General features: G+C 43.9%; 1 protein-coding gene across 19 annotated transcripts in view; it reads right to left on the minus strand.

Moving 5' to 3' along the window:
* The window catches only part of TIAM1 (TIAM Rac1 associated GEF 1), a 191,008-nt gene that overhangs the window by 34,512 nt on the left and 135,619 nt on the right, over positions 1-20,877 (minus strand). For all 19 annotated transcript variants that reach the window (XR_008578961.1, XM_054839301.1, XM_054839247.1 and 16 more), the window contains 5 exons: positions 19,568-19,642; positions 18,437-18,607; positions 12,442-12,546; positions 8,524-8,605; positions 3,300-3,386 (listed from right to left, as the gene is read on the minus strand). Coding sequence is in view for 18 of the 19 variants with exons in the window: in XM_054839301.1 (XP_054695276.1) it covers positions 3,300-3,386; positions 8,524-8,605; positions 12,442-12,546; positions 18,437-18,607; positions 19,568-19,642 (520 nt within the window). In the remaining variant the exon portion in view is untranslated. The remainder of the gene's footprint in view (positions 1-3,299; positions 3,387-8,523; positions 8,606-12,441; positions 12,547-18,436; positions 18,608-19,567; positions 19,643-20,877) is intronic.

Consider the following 20,877-nt stretch of genomic DNA (forward strand, 5'->3'; position numbering starts at 1 on the left):
CAGACTTCAAGGAGCTCAGCCAGGTGTTTATGAAGTGCCAGACAGCGTGATGTCTAGACATAAAGTAAACACTAATGACCACAAATGATATTGAAATTTGATGGCCTTTTGTGAGATCTATTGTCAGGCTGATACTCCAGTACCACCCCTAAGAGCACGGTGCCCAGGAAGTCCCTCACAACGTACCAGCAACAAGATACCCTTTTTTCTTCACATCACTCTGCAAGGGAACAGCCACCGTACAGCAAGCCACCCTACACAACACATTGCTCGTAAATAAATATATACTGAAGGACAGAGTCAGACTTCTGAGGCACTGCACACAGCATGGGGCAAGGATGGAGTAGCTTGGCTGGCCTGATTCTTGCTTCTAACTTTCCATGTAAGTGAAGGCTTTTATTTGAAGTGGTCACCTACCCATATGCCTAGGAGGAGAAAAAACGTTTCCCACTTGGCCGGGGCATATGGTATAGGAATTCCGATAGCCTCCTCTCTGGCCTTGTCTGAATCACGTGCTAGCACACAGATCTTCAAAAGGCAAATTTTAGTGCTGGGTAAGTTAGTCATGGGGTTTTTTTCAATCTGATTTCAGGAGTTATTTATAGCACCAGCACCCAAGGGAAAAGGGGATCTGCAGAGGGAACAGCTGACTCCCGCTTACTTCAGGGGAGACGCAGCGATGCCGACAGACAACACGCAGTCCTCTGAGGTGCCGCAGGAAACCTGACCTTCCCCTCAGCCAGCTGGGCCTGCTCTCCAACTAACAACAGTGAGCTGGACCAGGGTTTAACCCCAAATAATCTTCAGGGTCGGGCAGGCAGCAGCGCACCAGGGCATGCTGATGCTGACAGCCCCGATAGTCAGGGCTGCTCCTGCTGCTGCAGCTTTGGTCTCCATTTGAGGGTGATGCTGGGGTCCCCCCTGGGCACTGCCGGTGGGAACATATATTCTGCAACAGCCACCAATCTGCCAACGGGACCGCTGCAGCATCTCGGTCACCGTCCTGGGATGGAAGTGGGAATTTACAGGGTCGAAAGAGCTGATCTGTGGAGGTGAGCTGCCCTCGTGCCGTGCAGTCCTCTGGCTGGGCGATCACGCAAAGGACGAGTCTCCCCACCCTTTAGCCCAGATGAAAGGCCTGACTCGATGAGCCTGGGCTGCAAGCAAAGCTCAGCTGCATCCTCCAGGGAACAGGTTACCTACCCGCATTCAAGAAAGACATGTGAAAGGGAGGAGGCTAAAGAGCTTCAGTCTTCTTCAGGAAAATTGAGATCTTTCTAAACGCATATAATTGCGTCCATAAATTGTAGTGTGGCATGCAGTTTCAGAGAGAATAAAATGAACTAGATAGAACAGCTACAAAGTAAATGGACCATAAAATCATATTTGAAACAAGGACAAAACAAGGCAAGTCAAGCATTTTGCATTATTTCATTTATTCTACTTAGTGATGCCATGTCATAATAGTAGCACATTAATATGCCTGGAACCATAAACATCATATCTGGGGCTTCATTTACTCTTTGTAATCCTTGTTTTGAATCATTTGGGATAAAGTATCATGTCTATCTTTTTAGTCCAATCAAGCAACTCAAATTCCAACAATAGTCTAGCTAACACGGACCAACAGAAAAAAATAAAAGGAGGAATCACAAAAATTATTAGGAGAAAATAAAATTCAAGTTTTTTAACTGGAGAAAAAGATTGAAAATGAAATACTGTCTCTCTTCTGGTTAGACTTACTATAGGAAGTGAAGTCAAATGCAAACATGAATGTAAATAATAGGAGGAAGAAAGTTTTCCTCCCTGCATTCTGCTAACTAGGGGTATCTTGTCATAATATCCTGCCAAATACTGTTGATACAGAAGTGGATTTTTATATCAATTATGAAAAGCAACATATCACTGAAAGCATGTTTTAGTGTTTCAGCCCCATAGGAGGCAGTCTGTGTTCACACATTCATTTAAATTGTCGCAGAAACATTTTCCAAAAGCAAAATAATGAAGCCCTGCTGAAACCCCCCACCCCCCAATATTCTCTTTGCTCCCCACAAGAAGCCCACAGAGTTTTATTTCCCTGGTGCAGACTGGCAGAGAGCTGCCTGCCAGCCCCTGCTCAGGGCTTTTGGCAGGATCCCCATCCTGTCAGCCATGGAATCATATGGGGCTGAGGTGGGCTGAGGAGGGAAAGATGGTCTTTTTGAGCTCAGTAGACATACACAGCAGCCTCCAGAACCACCTACGGGGTTTTCTTAAGTTAGGGTTAGAGGTTACAGCTGAGCAAACAGCCAGAACTGCTCCCCCTGCCCCCCCGTTTCTGTCTGTACAGTCTTGTCCCTCCACCATGTCACTTCGTCCACTCGTTTCACTACAACACAAGGCAGCTCCATTTGCTAGCAGGTCAGAAAACCAGCCATGCATTTCTGCCCCGGCAATCTTCTATCAAGATGGTGAGCTGAATCGGCTCAGCAGAGTGCCAGAGTCAGCACAAGGCAAAGGGCTGGAGCAGTTTGGGGGAGACCAGCCCCCATTGCTTTCGGCAACAGCTAACTGTTGAATAAACTCTTCAAGAGCATATAACTGCTTGCCAAGAAAACTCTGAAGGTGTTTTTGAGGACTCTGCATACACTGATGGGTTATGAAGAGATGAGAGTCTTCTCACTCTTCGTGCTCCCCATGTTGTATTTTAAAATCTGTTCAGGGTTCAACTGCCCAGCTCCCTGACCAGCACCCCCCATGACTGCATGAGCAGCAGTGCCAGCACATTGGAAGGGTGAATGGGAAAAGCAGTAAGGGCATGGCGGCGTTGGGATTGACCGCAGCTTGGGTAAGCTGCAGTTAAACCGTATCCTGCTCTGCCCTGGGACGAGCCCGGCAGCCTTATCTCTGCCGGTTTCTGCTCCAAGTGCTGTCATGCTTCCTGCAAAGGCTGGAAGCAAAACTAGGGGCAGTAATCCCAGCCACAAAGAGAGCACCATGATGACTTCTACCGTACATGTTTATCTTGCAGTGACTAACTTGAGAGGGCCCCTGCTCCTCTTTCTCGCTGCAAGGGACATGCTGACCCTGCTACATATATAGCAACTCAAAATTAAAAGAGGTTGACTATACAGCATAGCTGATTCTATGAACAGAGCAGCTGGTATGTATTCAGTATCTCAGATTCTTCCCAAAAGACCATGATCTCTTTTGGACCGGGACCCTGCTTTGGTGCGTTCATAAAGCTCCTATCCCAACAAGCTCACAGTCTATACCAGGATTAAGCAAACAATAACAAAAGCACTTTAAAAAGTCTTTACCTTTCTTGAAAGCTAGGCCTGTCTCTTTGACGCCGTTCACATACAGCCGACGAACCCCTTCTTCTTCCACAGAGGACAGAGAGAAACCTAGGGAGACACCCAGTGAGACGGTTAGAAAAAGCCAACCACTTCCAGCGTGTCCTAACAACTGCATGCACTGCAGGTAAGGCTGTGCTGTCCCTGCAGCGAGCAGTCAGGAATTCCTCCCTTCTCCTTTCCCACACACCTTTACAAAGCTAAAGAGAAAGTTAAAAAATGAAAGTGGCTTTAGCAAAAACCTGAACTGAATTTCTGAGTTTATACAGAATCATCTACAGCTTCATTTGAGGATACCACAGCTGCAAAATGTTGGAACAGACTTCCAATTCTCTTGCCACAAAAGGTCACTTCAAGAAGTTTCGCTGTTTGCAGACAAAAGCTGCACAGAGATGTGGTTTGTGACCCAAACTGACAAAAGCCAGGAAATGGAGAGCTATGGCTGACATGCCATCCTGAACTCAGACAAGGCGTAACAGCGCCTGCTAAAGCAGAATGCCAACTTTTACTTTTTTAAATTCCTGGACTGGACAAGTTTGTAAAAATGCTGCTTCCCCTTCTCCTCCTTTCTATTCTCAGCTGCTCCTCACACGACCTGTCATTTGCTACATCTCAGCTCAGTGCACATTTTATAGCTACATTAGAGACCTGTAGACTAGCCTTACAATGGAAGTACTGACACAGCCTTAATTTCAACAGTGCAAATGGTACTGTTACGTTTGGGTTTGGTGATTTTCCTGCCATTTGTGTTTGACACTGTGTAAGATAACAATGTGTAAAGGAAATACAATGTGGTTAGTTAAATAGGGTTTATTTATTTACTGTTGAGACTTATCTAAAGCAGAACATTTGCCTTTCTGAAACTTCATTACTCCCTAAATGGGTGTAGGCAACCATTTGCTCTCTCTTTTTCCGACTAGAAAAACATTTACTAACCTCTGGGGGGAGATGCTTGTTTGACATGGAATCAGCCACCAGCCAAGAGGAAGCAGATGTGCTGGGAGCCTATTCTGACTTTAGAACTCCCTTCAAGTTGGTGCGTATGGATGAGAAGTTATTTTTTCATCCATCATTTAAAAAAAAAAGAAAGGAGGGGGAAGAAAGTGGCAGCCTAGAATCGAGGAGCATATGGCCCTTCGTGACTTACTGAGCTACTTGGAATCTGTATGTGAGCTCCTCAGCCTGAATAAAATGAAATTTGGGAAGCTCATTCAACACATCAACTTTGGCAGAGAGAAAAACTCTTGACTAAACAAAAAAGCAGCTGTAAACAAGTAGTAGCTATTGGTTGTCATCACTGCAAAGCCTACCTGGAAAACCCTTAACCAGAAGCAGTGGAGCATGCCCAAGACTGCAGTTTGAGTCAGCACAAATTATCAGTTACTAATACCATCACCCCTTTGCAACTGAAATGCTGTTTTGCAGCCAACTACTATACGGTTAAAACAAGGCTGAGTTGCATCTCAAGTTCTCGCTGTGGCTAACTGTGAGGAGATTAACATGCTCAAACAGTCCCAACCTCCCATTCTCCTCCATGAGAAGACCTCTGCCTCCTCCCATCTGACCAGGCTAAGGGCAGGTGTAGCTGCTTTTTAATTCAGTTTTCATTTTAAAAAAAAAAAAAAAATCCAGAGCAGAATGGGTCTAAGGAGCAATTACATGCGTTGGCATCACCTTTAAGAGATGAAAGATGGGCAATTGGCAACAGCCTTGAAATGGTCATCTCACAAATACACTTAACCCCTCCGCAGACAGGGTATGTGACCATGCCCCAAGTATGGATAAACGGTTTTATTTCCACAGCTGTGATGTGGCTAGATCCTGTAAACAAGCAGCATTCCTGTACCACTGCAGTGCCAGTGCCAGTGGTTTCACTGCCACGCAGTAAAGCAGAGCACGGAACTCATCCAGATGGGAAATACCTCAGTCAAGTGTGTGTGTAGAGATATAGGTATATATATACTTGCATATATATATACTTGCATATATGCATAAACGTGTATGTATAGTTTGTATATACACATGTATAGTATGAGCGTACAGTTTCCACCTGGCTGAATTCTGCAGGTGCTTCATGCAAACACGTGTACTAGCATTGCATGAGAGGAAGGGCAGGAGTGGGTGGAAGTGACGGTGATTGCATAAGCTGGCATAACTGCCAAAAAGATTATTATCAAACTGTGCATGGACTCTGAAACACAGGTGTGAAGGGATGGGTGGTGACCCAGATGGTGCCTTTTCTTCACTGCAAAGTTTTGATGACAGGAGGACAAATGTCTGCATCTATGAGTGTACATGGCCTCACCGAACCAGCACAATACCTGAACAAATCTGCCTCCAGAAAACTACCTCGGCCCCCTGAGATAGACAGCTGCTAACAAAAATGCCAGTGTGTTCCCAGTACATACAGGAGCTGGGAGCAATAGGTTCTTACTGCCAGTGCGCCCTGATTCCTGCCCACACAACCTTTGCAAAGAGGCTGGTACCAGTGAACGAGGCAAGAACGTATGTGCCCAGGCACCAGCAACAGCATCACATTGACGGATTTAATGCTGGCAAGGTCTGACACACTGATCAGACGTTCCAGGAGCGGCCCTTACCACAGGTGTGCTGGTGGGAGTAGAAACACTACGAAACATTCCCAGGTGAGGTCTGCCTGAAATGCTCTGCTTTGTTATCTTTACATCACTTGAACTCATGGTACGCTCAGGCACGATGGTGAAACTGCTCTGAAGGGGCAGCTATGCCCCCTCCCCAGCACCAGGATCTCTTAGCTGACTGAAAACAGCTTGCAAAGCCAGCAGGCAGCTATTCACTTCTTTTATTATCTCACCTTTCTACCAGGCTAGTGAGCTGAACTAATTGCACCCTTAGTGAAAGCATTTCACCTCCCTATCTTTGATACCATGTCTGTTAAATGGAGATAACAGCACTAAGTCTACATTGTCGGGATTAATGAATAGCTGCTTGTGAAATATCCTGAAAATTCAAGGTGATTTACAAGTATTATTTTTGCTATAGCTGGAATACTAGCAACAGGTAATGTCACTAAAGATTTTCATAATCTCATCCATTTTCAAAATGAAGACTTCACTGCTCCAGTTCTTCTGGAGGAATCAAGTCACAGGGAATTTGGACGTATGTTTTTACAACAGGTAAAAAGTATGAGGCTTGAACAAAGCTGCACAGAAAGAAAACAAATAATCGTCAGAATAAAAAGTCCCTGAGCACTCTAGACATTCAGTTTCAGTACTGGCTCCTGACCCTGTTCCAGCACTTGTTGAAGTGCCTGTGAGGGGCTGAGCCCCCAGCATTGTCCAGCTGACTGAGAACCAATCTCAGGCAGCCCCACTCACACAAAGACATACGCAGGTGCTTGGATGCTCGGAGACAGTGCGTTCACGTTATTGATTTAGGTTTTTTTCGAAACAAAACCAGTAGCAAGAACCTTTAATTCTGTTAAAGATTCTATGTCAAAATTTTAAAGCTCTGATCTTCGTGTTGCCATAGCTCGTGAATGTGCTGTAGCTCTCTCTGTGGATTATAGAAGTATGTATTAGAAATGCTAATTCTGTAAAGAGACTAAAAGAACTAAAAACTAAAATGTACCTGCCATACAGGGTGGGCAAGGATCTCAGGAGGAACCCTAGCCTTCCCCAGTACCAAGACAGGATCAACACTTCACCTCTGCTCCCCCCACACACACGTATTTCAGCACACACTTGTCACTGTGTGAACACATAGGACTGTTCCTATGAGACACATACAGACTACAGAAATTCTGCTGCCATTTAAAGTCAAAGTAAGTTTTGCCATTTTCTTTCAATGACAGCAAAATCAGCTTTTTTGGGGTGCATTTAGCGTTCACCCCACGCAGGGTCAGAGCCACCGAACAGATACATCCCACGTCTCACACAGCTGATGTCATTTCACAGGACATGACAGTGCATTTCGCAGTCTTTCCCATCTATCATTTTTAAAAAGAGAAGAAAAAGAAATAAACAGGAAATGCCACGATACCCCTAACTTTTGCAGTGCTTTCAGGCACAGCATAATTATCGAACCCAGGGCCATTGCTGTGCTGGTTAATATTTCTCTCTTAGGCCTTCAATATTCAAACTGCAGTCAGTACCACTGCTTTGTAGCAGAGCTCAATATTCAAATGGCCTGCAGCTGTATATTAAGCAGTTTGGGGATTCAGAATTATTCTAGTCATTAAAACAGAATATTTAGATAAACAGTAAAAAGATGCAGATTGGCTTCCCGCAGGGTAGGTTGCACAAATAACTTTAAAATACACTACAGAACTGTAACTGCCAGACCAAAGGGCAAACTCACCAGGCTGGATGTCTGTAACTTGAAATACTTGGAAGCTAAGAAACACGACCACCCCCAGGTAAAGATTAGGGATTTTGCTGCAATTACACAGGGAGGACTTCCTCCGTTTTATGTTTTATACACACATCTGTATGACGTGTCAGATTCTGTCTCCAGGAGTCCACGGGGCATCCTTGAGGGCTGGGCGTGCACTGGGGCCAGGCTCCTCCAGCCTCAGGAACGTCAGGGCGAGACAGGGACCCACCTTGCATGCCCACGGCAGGCGGGGAAAGGGGCCAAGCAGCCTCTCCTGGACAGCCACCCGGCTGCAGACCTCGAGATGCCTCCTACCCACGGCGACGCTCCTGGCTGCATCCCTGCCATCACGCTTGGTGGAAGGGGTGGGGAGTGGGAGAGCCTGCTAGCAGCGGCAAGCCACAGTGGCAGCTCTCTCCCGAGCCCCACTGCAGGGCCCCCGTGAACGGCACGATGCTGGCATTCATCTAAGATGTTACAACTGGCAAAGGATGCTGTTTTCCGCTGGCGCTCAGTTGCACAACCTCTGTAGGTGGTGTTTTGAGAAACTACAAGAACAAGAAAACATTTGTCCTTTCTGCCACTGTAGCTCTCATCAAAGAGCTGCAGATCCTACAGCTTGAGCACCAGGAAAAAGAGTGTTCAGTGCACTACAAATAAAACCACCCTGCTTCAGGGCAGGGGAGTGAGCTTTCTGTGGATGGCACAGGAATCAGATGTGCTTTTCTTAATTAAACAGGCCTTTCAGGTATATCAATGAATAGCAAGTAAGAACCTGCGCACACTAGAATTGACTTGGTAGAAAAGTAAAAACAAATCAAGGAGAGAAACTCACCATAAATATCAGAGGATGCATCGGACTTCTCTATTTGAATGTGATGCGTAATTTTCTGACAGATTTCTATTTCTTTGTACAGCTGAATAGAAAAAAAAACCCACAAAAATATGTTACTGTGGGAGGACACATCAAATGTAATCATTTTGAACAGATTTTTTTTTTAATTACAAGTGGAAGAAATGGACTGTGGTCATTATTTATCAAACAGGTTTTCTCCACATGTGTGAGATGTATTAGTTATGTCACTATGCTTTACTGTTAGAACACAGTTAAAGAGGAGGAAGCAGTGTTTCACTACTGCCAACATAAAAGCAAGGATACATCTATTTCTCTCGGTCAGTACCATTTTGAGTGCACAAGAAACAGAGCTTCCATTCCTGTTTTCATATTTTATGGGTACTCATCATTTAACATTTTTATATTATTTTAAGACATTGCAGGAATTCAATTATTTGATGGCATTAAAATCACAAGGAGAGATTTTGTTTCTTAAATACATTTCTTAATTCTTAGAAGACTTATCAGATTTGATATGCAGCTGTTCCTTAGCATGACATTTTATCGTTAACACATTTATGTTTATTTGTATGGAGAAAAGCCCCCCCAAGTCTTTGAAATGGTCATTAACATCCTTCCTGGGCGACCAGCACAAATTCACACCTAGGTAATAACCCAGACGCCTACACACGCTGGTGCAATTCACCCTGCCTCTCTGGAGCCAAGCAACACCTCAGCAGGGCTACACCCCTCCACCACAGCTCACACGTTTTGTGCTTTTAAATCACTTACGTCCTCCTGCCTTGTGCGGCTCGCTATTGCACGGGAGTTCTGCCCTGAGCTCCAAACAAAGGGCCTGTCACCCCACCTGAGGCAGGGAAATCCTGCTTTTCCATACAAAGTCACCCAGACCTCGTATTTAGAGACTCTGCTCTGACATCTTTGGGAGTCAGCCCTGACTTATTCCTTGACACAGCCTTAACACTCTGGAAACCTCTGGCTCAGACAAGGTTTGAAGCTGTTTTTCCCATTGCACAGGCTAGCACTTAAGTAACAAACCATCCTTTTGTCTTTGGAAAAAATCATACCCACAGGTGAATGACAGCCTGCAGGCGAACATTAATTTTGTTTACATGCTGGTATGAGTGTGTAAAAAAGCAATTCACAATAATTAACATTTTGAAGCTAAGCGGCATCGGTGTTTGGACTGAAGTATTTAAACCATTTCTTTAAAAAAGCAGAGTAACTCATTAGTAAAGGGTTTCTTTAATAAAAATAGAATTTTATCTCCCGCTTATATCAGCACTTATACATCTGTTTAACCGCAAATATTAGGTATATACAGTTATACACCCATTGAAATGATTGTATATAGTAAAATAAAATGTAGAACTAAATAAGGATGCCATGCTAGCATTATTTTTAAAATGCAGTTTTCAAATATAGGAACATATTACTCAGAACCCGCAGAAGAGGCGAATGACATTTACAAAAATCTCAGCTAGATTTCAGCAAGGGTTTTAAAAAGAGGAGAAAGAAAAAAAAGGAGCGAAAATTGACGTATTTTCAGAACAGAACTTGAGTCTGATCCATGCAGTTGTCTAATGCATGCAGGACAAGAACCAAGGAGGTGGCTGACATGCTCTTGCAGGGACATGGGAGCCACATGCTGCCTGCATCCCAAAGCGCCTTTTCAAGCAAGAATCTCTGCTGAACAGCAGGCAAATAACTGGGATGCACAGACTGCAGCTGAGCTGCCCAAACCAGACACCCAGTCCGACAGCAGCCCTGAGGTGCTGCTTACACTTCTGTGCCCCGTGGACCCGCTGTCCCGACACCAAAGGCAGGCAGCATATTTGGGCTACGAGGGCCTGTGCCGTCAAGCTGCCGGCATCACGGGCACTGCAGGCTCATGGGGAAGCTCCGTCTCTCGACCCAGGGCAGGGCCTGGGGCTCTGCACAGAGAGGTTTGACAGCAGTATCAGGAGCATCCCAGGAGGTTTGCTAGGCACCAGGGAGTGCCCACGGACAGGATTTCTTCCTGATAGTAGCAGCACTGCCCCTTTGAGCCAATCTAATCCCTCAAAGTGTTTTTATTATTATTGTTGTTATATCAAGATTTTATCTTCCTTGCCCTTTCTTCCTGTACCACTTTTGGTCTTGTCCCAGCACCCTTTCCCAGGGCTACCTTTGCCAGCATCCCCAGTGCCTTCACCCCAGCCCCATCCTACCTGCAAGATTTCTGGGGAGGCCTCTGGTCTTGTGCTTCCGTCTAAAAGTGCCATCTTACCCAAAGTAAAAAGTCTAGCACTTCAAGCTTCGGCCAAAACACTCCACCACTTAATTTACAACAAAAGGTGCTTAAAAGTATTACCGCCTGGTACAGCACCTACAGCACTCTCCCCTGAGCCCTTAGTAACATTTTTAACAGAAAATAAACCGAACTCATGAATTTTTGAAAGATTGTGTCAGAGCACAAAGCAGCACCATTAATGTTTTGCAGAGGAATGGAACATGGATATTTAATCTCCATGTCTTATTTCAATGCATCTGATACATTCTGCAAGAAAAAGGAGTATCATCCTAAGAAATTATGTTTACCTTTTCTGCAGCAATGTATGCCTGTAAAAGCATTTTAGTAGATGGAAGATACCTCTAGCAAGGTGACATCAATATTAGACAATATTATGAACAGCTATTCTGGAGACTACAATAATAGGGGCATTAGTTTCATTGCATTGCACCATAATCATTTAATTAAACACTTAAATAGAGTAACTCAAATTTTCTCATTAAACAAGCACACACACACAAGTAAACACACAAATGTGTGTTGTTTTGTTGTTACTACATCAGATATAACCCTGCATCACCTATCTATATTATAATCTTTCAGCATGTACATAGTCCCACTGACTGTAGAGTTTTGGTTTAATTTCATTTTTTCAGAATAAACAATAACTTATGACTATGTCAATCCTACATCCTCTCAACATAAGACAAGTCACCAAAGTCCTTCCTGGCAATGAAAGCTAAAATCTGTCCCCTCTGAGTTTTATTTTTTCCCAACTATATTTCACTTCCCAGTCTTGGTACTCCACTAGCACTTTCTTACTCTTTTTTTTTTTCTTTTTTTGTTGACAGTGTTAATGGCAAATCCCAGAACTTCTTTACTAAATGAACAAAAGCATCCATAACTGGCAAAGTTTTACTTTTTACAAATAAAACAGCCACCAATGAAAAGGACTTTGAAAAGCTTTACAGCATGCATGTGTAAAATCATAGAGTTAAAGCATGACACTAATTCTGTTTGGTCTTTTTTTTTAATCTCTCATGTCAAAATTGCTTTGAAGTTTGCTTTTGAGATGAATGATATGAAAACATCCAACTGAAGCAATTAGGAAAGTATATTCTCACACATAACTCCAGAGCTGTTTAACCTCAACATTTACCTTCCGATTTAGGAAAACAAACAAACAAAAACAACACACCAACTGCTTGTGCATTTACCCCTCTTTAAAAAACAAGCAAAGTGATCCAAACAAGAAATACTCAGGCCTCAACACGATGTCCTTAAAAACACCAAGGACAATATGAACAACAGGAAAAGGCAACCTTGAAAGAAGTTAAGCTTAAAGGTATGTTACAGTGACTTTCACACATTACCTGTGGCTGTTCCTCATTTTTCTCTTCCACACAGATGCATGCAAGCACAAACATAAACTAAACACCAACTCTCTCTCCTCAAGATGAAATGCTTGGAGAGATTACTTTACTGTAGGCCAATTTGCTACGGTCTGCAAAGCACTATAACTGCAAGTTAAAAGGCATAACTCTGCATATTAAAAATGTCAGATAAACCCTAATTAATAGTGTCCTACCAAGTGTCATTTAATTTTGCTCAGTAGGTAGCATTACCAGTTCATAGATATCCTCTTCTGGCTTTGGTACGTAAAATTGAATCTGGTTTTCAATCAGGAATTTAAGACGCAGGTAGTGAGCAGAGTGATCCAGCTGGTGTGTCTGCAAGAAACAGAGACGAGGCTTTAGAAGAAAAAAGCAATGGCTCACATCAGCTATACGTAGAGAACGGCCTGACACTCATAGGAGGAAAAATGCCCCAGCACCACCTTTCACAAGAGGCCTGTGATCTCCTAACTTGAAGAAGAACCTGAACCTCTTCCTCTTCCACAGAAATAACGTTCATTTAACCACTGACCAGGATGTCAAGGGCAGTGCTAGTACTCTAAGCAGCCTCTTTGGTTCTGCTTATCTGGCAGTTCTGCTCCATCCCATGCTATTGCAGAAATAAGCAAACACTATTAAAGCAGAAGACTCAGAGTATGCCTTTGTATACAAAGGGCATTTAAAATCACAAGCAGGAAAAGAAATGTTTTGCTAACAAAGACAAATGTAGCAGGAAAGTTTTTTCTATTTGTTTTGGGTTTTTTAGCATCTTCATAATTGAGTGAATATGATGTGGTAAATTTCAAGCAAGGTTAACACCAAAAAAAATCTGTATGTCCTCTAAATTCAAACCAGCTCAGGATACACTGACTTTATAAGGCTAAAGAAGCCAAGAGATGCATACTGGATTACATCCCAGTGGAAACAGGTCACACCATTTTAATGAATTAGTTATAATTAGCTGAAGATACGGCATCTGGTCTGGGAGATGTTAACGACCTTTTCTCAGCATGATTAATAAGCTTGATTTAAGCAGAGTTTAATGCAGTGTGTAATCAAAACACATTAGAATTATGATAAACACAAAGGTTGTCATTCAGAAGTTACTTTCAAAGTTCACAAACTGTTGACTAAAGCTAATGAAAAACCCCAAAGTGATTCACAAATACAGGAGGCAAATTCTCACTGTCACTTTTGAAATCCCATTATTATATGCTTTTATACATTGGCCTTTTCATCTCATACAAGTAAATTACCAAAGTTTTCTAGGTTGTACTAAAAACAATGGCTCATCTGAAAATTCATGCAAGAACGTCATTATTGCCTGTTTTTCAAAACCTTGCTTATCCAAATCAAGCCAAGGCGATGATACACCGGGACTCAGCTGACTGATCACACAGCACAGATTATGAGTAATGTATACCAAGTGACCTGTGGAAAAGATCACACACTGACCTAGCAAACCCTTCAGCAAATACTCAGAGAACAGTGAACGTTTTTGAAAGTCTAGATTAGCCCATGAATAAAAAAGAGGTAACCAATAAGAAGAAGGGAAAAAAAAAAGGCATCTGTTGCTGCACTCTACGTAGTGCTATGTTCAAATATGTCCAATTCAAAGACCAAATTATCCATATATGAAAGTGAGTATCTGAAATGGGATAACCTCTGTAATCTGGACAAAAACCTAGTTAATTAAATAAGGAATGTGAAATCTACCAAAGGCCAAAATAAAAAGAGCTGAAAGTAGGAGATCCTCACCCTCTCCCTCTTTTTTCTCTTATGATAAGCATTTTGCGTGCTTTGCTCATTGTTTTCTGGCTGTTTTCACTACTTTTTTCTCTTACATGCACACACATACAAACACCCCAGAAATTAAAGGGAAGCAGAATTGGTTTTAATTGTTCCAAAATGATACATAAGAGTCCTATATTAGTTTCTGGTCAGATTAGTTTACTATCCCTAGACTCAAACTAAAGAGCACCTTGCACACTAATTAAACACAAACACACAGAGGAGACATAAACCCACAGACTGCACACCCCATGTCCGGAGGGAGAAGTCCATGATAAGTCTCTCTGAAAGTCTGAAAAACACTTGAGCCATTTACAGCAAAGCCAGTGGGGAAAAAAATTCTATGTGGAAAAACCATGCTAGCAGAAAAGAGAGCCAGGCAACCTGGCAGCCTCCTCCTGCCACCACCATGTATCTTCCCATGGTCTCCTGTGCCAAAGCTCTTGTACGCATCCTGCATTTCATGCAGCATCAGGCATGGCTGCTGCGCAAACACCAGTCAGACAGACCTATGCTGGCAAGCTACCTGTCATCGACTAACGCAGCTGGCTATTTGTGTCGCTTCGTACAGCAACTCTGAACGTCCTCCCCTTGCAGAGGAGAACCAAAGGGACGCTTTCCAGCCTGCCCCAGGCCAGCAGAAATAACAACCTGTCGCAGAGGGACATGAATTTACCCAGTCTGCGGCCTCCAGCCGTTGGGCGCAGGCCAGGAGCTGCCTTAGCTGCACTAGTGGGGCAGGGAGCCCATGCCCAGCCACCCTGGGCTCCCCGCGGGGCTGGGGGCACCCTGACACCCCTCTCAGCAACACAGCCGCCAGCTCACGCCTGCCTGCAACCCGCTCTGCAGCCTGCGCCCTGATAGCATCTTAAAAGAGCCACCTTCCCCGCAGGCGACAGCTTGATCTGCCATCCCTGTGGTCAATGACAGGGCTTCTGCCTGCTTTGATATGGGCACTGCATCGGGCATGGAGATGACCACTGACACGTGTGTTTTCACACTGGTCTTTGCAGGGAGATTTGCTTAGGAGAAAATTGTGCGTGCTGGCCATTTTAGAGAGTAGGAGGGAGCCAAACGCAAGATGACCGGTGCTGCACCGAAGCCCTGAGGTATGCCAAAGCACAGCATTGTCTAAAGATGTCACTGGATAAAACTCACATATATTTTGAGCCACTTATTTCTTCCAAGAAACACCATCAGCCAGGGTGGATGCCATTCATCCACTACATTGCAATCCCATTTAAGTCAGGCAATGAGAGTCATCATCATTAAAGCTGTGATGGTGCAGCACAGGAGCCACACCATTTAGTTAATTGACATTTGTATAGCTGCAGCAAGGCTTTTTCTACCTCGAAATTTTACATTAGTTAAACTGTTTCAAATAAGGGCATAATCTGCTACTGAAGTGAAAGGAAAATGCCCTCTTAAAAGTAGACATAGCCAGTCTGCCCAGAAGCCATACCATTAACCCACTTCTTTTTTTGTTGTTGCTAGTCTAGCTGCATCCATACGCAGGAAGGTGGCAGCAGAAACAGTGCAGCTTTAATGATATTAATATCCTTTCGAGACCACCCAAAATACCTTTTAGCAGTCCAAATAAGCTTCTCGGTTTATTTATTTCTCTCCTAATAACTCTGGCTATGTCTGGACTAAATTAAACAGCTAACCCAATTTAAAGCACAACCCGACAGCTTAACCAGCGTGCTCTTGAAGAAGAATTTACAGTCTCAGGTGTGATCCGATTCACCAGGCTCCGTGTGGCATAGTGAGTCGGCACACAACTCGAACTATTCATCCATTTCTGCTCCCTTCTAGTAGAAGCAAGGGACAGGCACCTCCAGAGAACCATTCCGCCTGATCTGAGACACATCCAAGACAGCTGGGCTCATCATTCCCCCGAGTGCCGCCCACCTTAGCAGAGGACCAGGAGATACAAGAAAAGGCATGTTCTTTCAGCTTGGTGGGGGAAGCCTGCACTAATGCTGAAATGACAGAAACACGCTAGCCATCCCATCGTATTACTCCAGCTTCAGTAGAAAAACACCAGCTCAAAATTAAAGTAAGCCCACAGAGCATCAGGCTTAAGTAGCTTCTCAGAGACTTTGAGCACAGACCCAGAGACCTAGGGGAAATCCGCTTCTTGCCCCTCATGCAGGTCTATTTGAAAAATGCAAATCATGAGAAAACAGAACCTTTTTTGCTTCTCGCTTTTTATCCAGTTCAGTCAAAAGAATAAATGCCACGTAGTCTTCCATACTTGATTTTTAGTGTTATTCCCTCCATACTGGCTCTGCCTAAATCCATATAGAGAGTGTGTGTTTCTACTCAATTTTAAGACATAACATTATGCAAATGTTAGTAATACGTATATACATGTTCACACTGATCAGTATTATCCATAGGAAACAAATTAATGCATATAAACTGACTTTCCTGCCTTCCAAGTGATGTTATTAGTTAGGTCTTAGGAAAAATCTTTCACAAACCACTTTAAAATATGCTTTAAACTCTCCTCCCACCAATCTTGAATCATAAAAGTGTCACAAAGCAGCCTCCAAAACCTAACTTGCTGTATAATAACAAGCAGCAATGTTAGCATAAGAACACATTTTCTACAATGACTCGAGTGCACTTAATGTTCTCCAACAGAATAATCAAGTCTCAGTTTAATAGCACAGATAGATTTAACCACATCTACAAACATGAAGAGGTTTATATGAAATGTAGATCTTGAAATGTTTACTATACCAGAACTTGACTGGTTCTCAGATGGCAGATGGCAAACTGATGTGAAATGATGTGGATCAGATATTAAAAGGGAAAAAATGAGCTGAATGCAAGAGACAGAAGAAAGAGATTGATTATTAAATGCTACAGAAAAGAAGGCATCCATCAGTGTTTTCCAGACTGAAAACTCTTACAGAAAGGAAAGAAACAGATAATAGCTCTTCAAAAAAACAAACACTCACCCACCTCCCCTTCTCCTTATACACTACCACCCACAACAATCAAATACACAGTGAGAGACCACATTCTCAGCAGGCACCTACTGAAACTGGTGGAGCTACACCAATTTACTCCAGCTAAGGATTTGGCCCACTGAGTTAATCACTTTTACCCAAAGGAAAATATAAATCCTAAAAATAAATCATTACTAATAATGTGTCATCCAGCTTCCCTATTATGTCTCTCTCCAAAAATGTCATCTTTTCCTGAATACAATGAAGAGCTTTCACAAGCTGCAGCTCTCTTTAATGGTGCACCTGGCAGAGAGATGAGTACACTGTATAATTACTGCAAACAAACGCCTTTCTCTCACCTTCCCTCTCTTTGGAAGCACATGCAACATGTTCTAAAAGTCCCCGAAGTTAAGCTCTTAATAGTAATAGATGTTTTCTTTTCTTTTGCTGTTGTTGATGTACAAAAGAGGACTCACTTTTCAGAACGGCACGTGACATGAGTTGGGTCTAGCTTGCAGTCAGCCGGTTAGCAGAAAACACACATTATGTAGCTGCCAGAACTGAAAGCTTGTATTTAATTTGTCAAAGCTTTCAACTTCTCTGCTGAGATGTAACTCTCTTTAATGGCCAAATGCCTCTGATACTTCATCTTGCAAAGAAATCCAGGTGGTGTTTCTTCCACCACCCCCCAAATGCAGATAAAAGCTTTCCTCTCTCTTCCCTCCTGCCACCTACACGAGGCAAGTCTGACTCTGCAATGCAGACAGCAAACACAGGCACCTTCTCCTACTCCTGGCGCTGCTGTTTTCTCCATGCCTTCCTCCCCCGTGTCAGCAGGAGGGGAGGAAGCAGTAGGGGGAAGGAAGGAGGAACAGCATCTGGAAACAGGACAACCTGGCACCTGGGAAAGGGTGAGATCACCCCCTTTGCCTGGTGGAGGAGGGAACGAGCCACGGGAGAAGGGCTTGGCAGAGGCGGGGGGACAGAGGTGGTCCGGTGAGGATGGGGCGACTGCACTACCATGTTGCAGGGACAGCCAACGAAAAGAAGCATGCCAGGGGCCGGGATACTGGGGGACAGAGAGGGAGAGGAGAAGGGTCCTGCACACAGCTTGGCCTCCAGTGGAGGGGGAGTGGGTGGGTGGCTACATGAGAGGTGGCAGCGCAGGCAGAGTCAGGGTGTTAAGGCACTTCAGAGGCTCATGCACAGCGGCCAGAGTGGAAAAGGCAAAAGGTAGTCTGTCTTCCTCTCCCTCCACCCATGCCAAGTTTAGCTCCAGCTGTACAAATTTTTCTTGTGTGGTGCTAGCATGAAAAATTCAGTATCATTCATGTTTTTCATCTAACATACAACTGATCCCCCAAGACAGTGCAGTCTGAGCACCAGCATACTAGAAATTCACCATGAGGTTCAACTGAAAGGGCTCAGGGTTGTAGATGCTTCACCCTGCTCCAGGGCACACTCGCAGCCTTTACCTTGCAAATCATTTCCAGCACATCTCGTGTGGTGTCCCCGGGACGGATGACTGTCAGAGCAGGCTGGTTGTTTGGCAGGCAGAACCAAGACGGCGTAAAATACTCGTGAACCCAAATATCACAGTCAGGATTGTGCTGATGGACACTGCTCAGTGCCACTTCTTTTTCCCTCTAAACAGACAAAATCCATTATGACTCTACCGGCCAAATATGATCTCCCTCTTCATCAATAACAAGTGTAAGGAACATTATTCATAAGCCTAGATTGAAGGCTTGTCTGGACAGGAAAACTCTGCAGTTTTACCTGAGTAGTATAATGTGTGCCTTCCCATGCCACCCACAAAGCTACACTGGTGCAATGCACTTATCCTGGGATTTCACCCTATGGCTATTGGGAATGCTAGGAATGCAACAAAAAATAATAGTAATAAAGAGAGGTTTAAAATTAAAATTTAAATGCACTGTGTTTCTGGGTAAAGCAATCCAAGGCCAACAAAACTGTTGTAGATGCTACAGTTCCTACACCCAGAAAAGGCAAAATAGTAAATCTTAGCATTTATTTTGAATTTACTGTCTTTTATACATCCAAATTGCACTCCAAGCTATAAATCCCCAGGAAGTGATGGGGCTTCAGAATTCCTAATTGCTGAAAGTGGGCTCACTCAGCTAAACCCATATTCACTACATGAAGAATGTGCCTCTTAGCACTGTCTCAACGCCCGTTTACAGCTGCCTTTCTCTGGGGAAAGAGAAAGTGGTTGTAATTGTGGCTGCAAACGCAGAAGCTCACAGAAGCGCTGAGAACAAAACAGAGAAAGCCCAGCGCTTCGTAGTTGCGCCAACCCTAAATTACAAAAATCCGTCACAAGGAGCCATTTTCCAGAACCAGCAGCATCCAGGTCCTCCTGTGGGAAGGCATTTCCCTGGACTGCAGTGCTGACATCCCTCTGGGTCTGGCACCTCCAGCTGCACTTGGGATGCCACAGGCAGTGAGCCCTTTTGACTGTGGGCAACCAGCTCAAACCCTCTCCCGGGGGCTCCACATCCCCTCTCGCGTCCCAGAGCCAACACTGCGTTTAGGCTGGCTGCAAATGCGGGGGAAAGGAGTCAGCTGGAGAGCTGGTGTTTTACCTTGCCGTCTGGGACTGTATCGTCAAAGATTCCTTCAAGAGATTTCTTTACTGAATCAACTCCTTCACCAAACACCTGAGGAACAACAGAACAACTGCTTTAAAACACGAATGCACCTCCACGCCGTCTGCAGCACAGGCTAAAGAGATAACAGTGTACCTAACATCTAACATGGAAATTGATCTTAAAAACATAAAACATTCATCTGAAAACACAGAAAAGGAAAATATCAGCTTGTTAAAAGGGAAGGAGACTGAAGGATAAGCTGGTGATGGGGAACCATGCTGAAAGATTAGAGGCCAGTTCTGCCTAGTGGCTTGTCACTGACTTACTTGGTAGAGCTGGACAAATTTTATCTGCTCTTGTGCTGAGTTTTCCCACCTGTAAGGTGGAGGAAAGGAACACTTCTCCACCTCCGCTAAGGCTGAGAAATCAGAAGGGTTCCGCTTCTGGCTGTTTTTGTAATAAACCAGCTTCCAAAAAGTACTTAGCAAACATTCAAGTACCACAAAGTCAGAGTATCCCTTCTCTAATGAAATAAGAGCTGGTAACCCAGCATGAGCCAGAGAGCCAAAATCAACAGGACTGCGTGCAGGAGGAACGACAGAATGGGAATATTTACAGGATCCACCCCAAATCAGCACAGGACTGCATCAGACAGGCAAACAGGGTTGTTACTGCAGCAAAAGCTTATAATTAAAACTGAAGTTAACTTTTATAGCTCCACACCAGCATAGGTTTTTGATCGAGTTGCTGAGTTTGGCTGTTAACTATTCTGTACTCAAAACAAAGCAGGGACCATACAGGATGGGAGAAGGTCACTGTCATTTTGGGATTTACACTTTACTGCTTTAACTTGGCAATACTTTGCATGCTACTACACACAAGCAGGGGAAATGTGTTCAGACACTACATTTAGACATTCTGCTACTTTCTCAAAACTTTACTTTTTCTTTGACTCTCTCCAGTATGACTTTTCTTTAACCTGGAACAAAATCCCTTTTCATGCCTGTGCTTATTGAGGAGTGAGGGGGGTAGGGGTGAAGGCGGGGGGAGAAAGCATGAGGAATGCATTTATCCCCACTGAAAGGAAAAAAAAGGGTGAGTTCAGGGAAAAAAAAAACAGGTGTGAAGACACAGCACAGGCAGGATCCTAGCTCACAACAAGGGATTACGCTTGATTTGGGGAAAATAAGTACAAAGCAACAGGGATGCCGCAGCACAAGCACAAAGAATTAAAATGTGCTCACAAAGGCATCTGCTGCTTCCCAGCAAAACCCTGAGCTTTTGCTCAGCCACTAAATATTAGG

This window comes from Grus americana, chromosome 1, assembly GCF_028858705.1.
Source record: "Grus americana isolate bGruAme1 chromosome 1, bGruAme1.mat, whole genome shotgun sequence".
Taxonomy (NCBI): Eukaryota; Metazoa; Chordata; class Aves; order Gruiformes; family Gruidae; genus Grus; species Grus americana.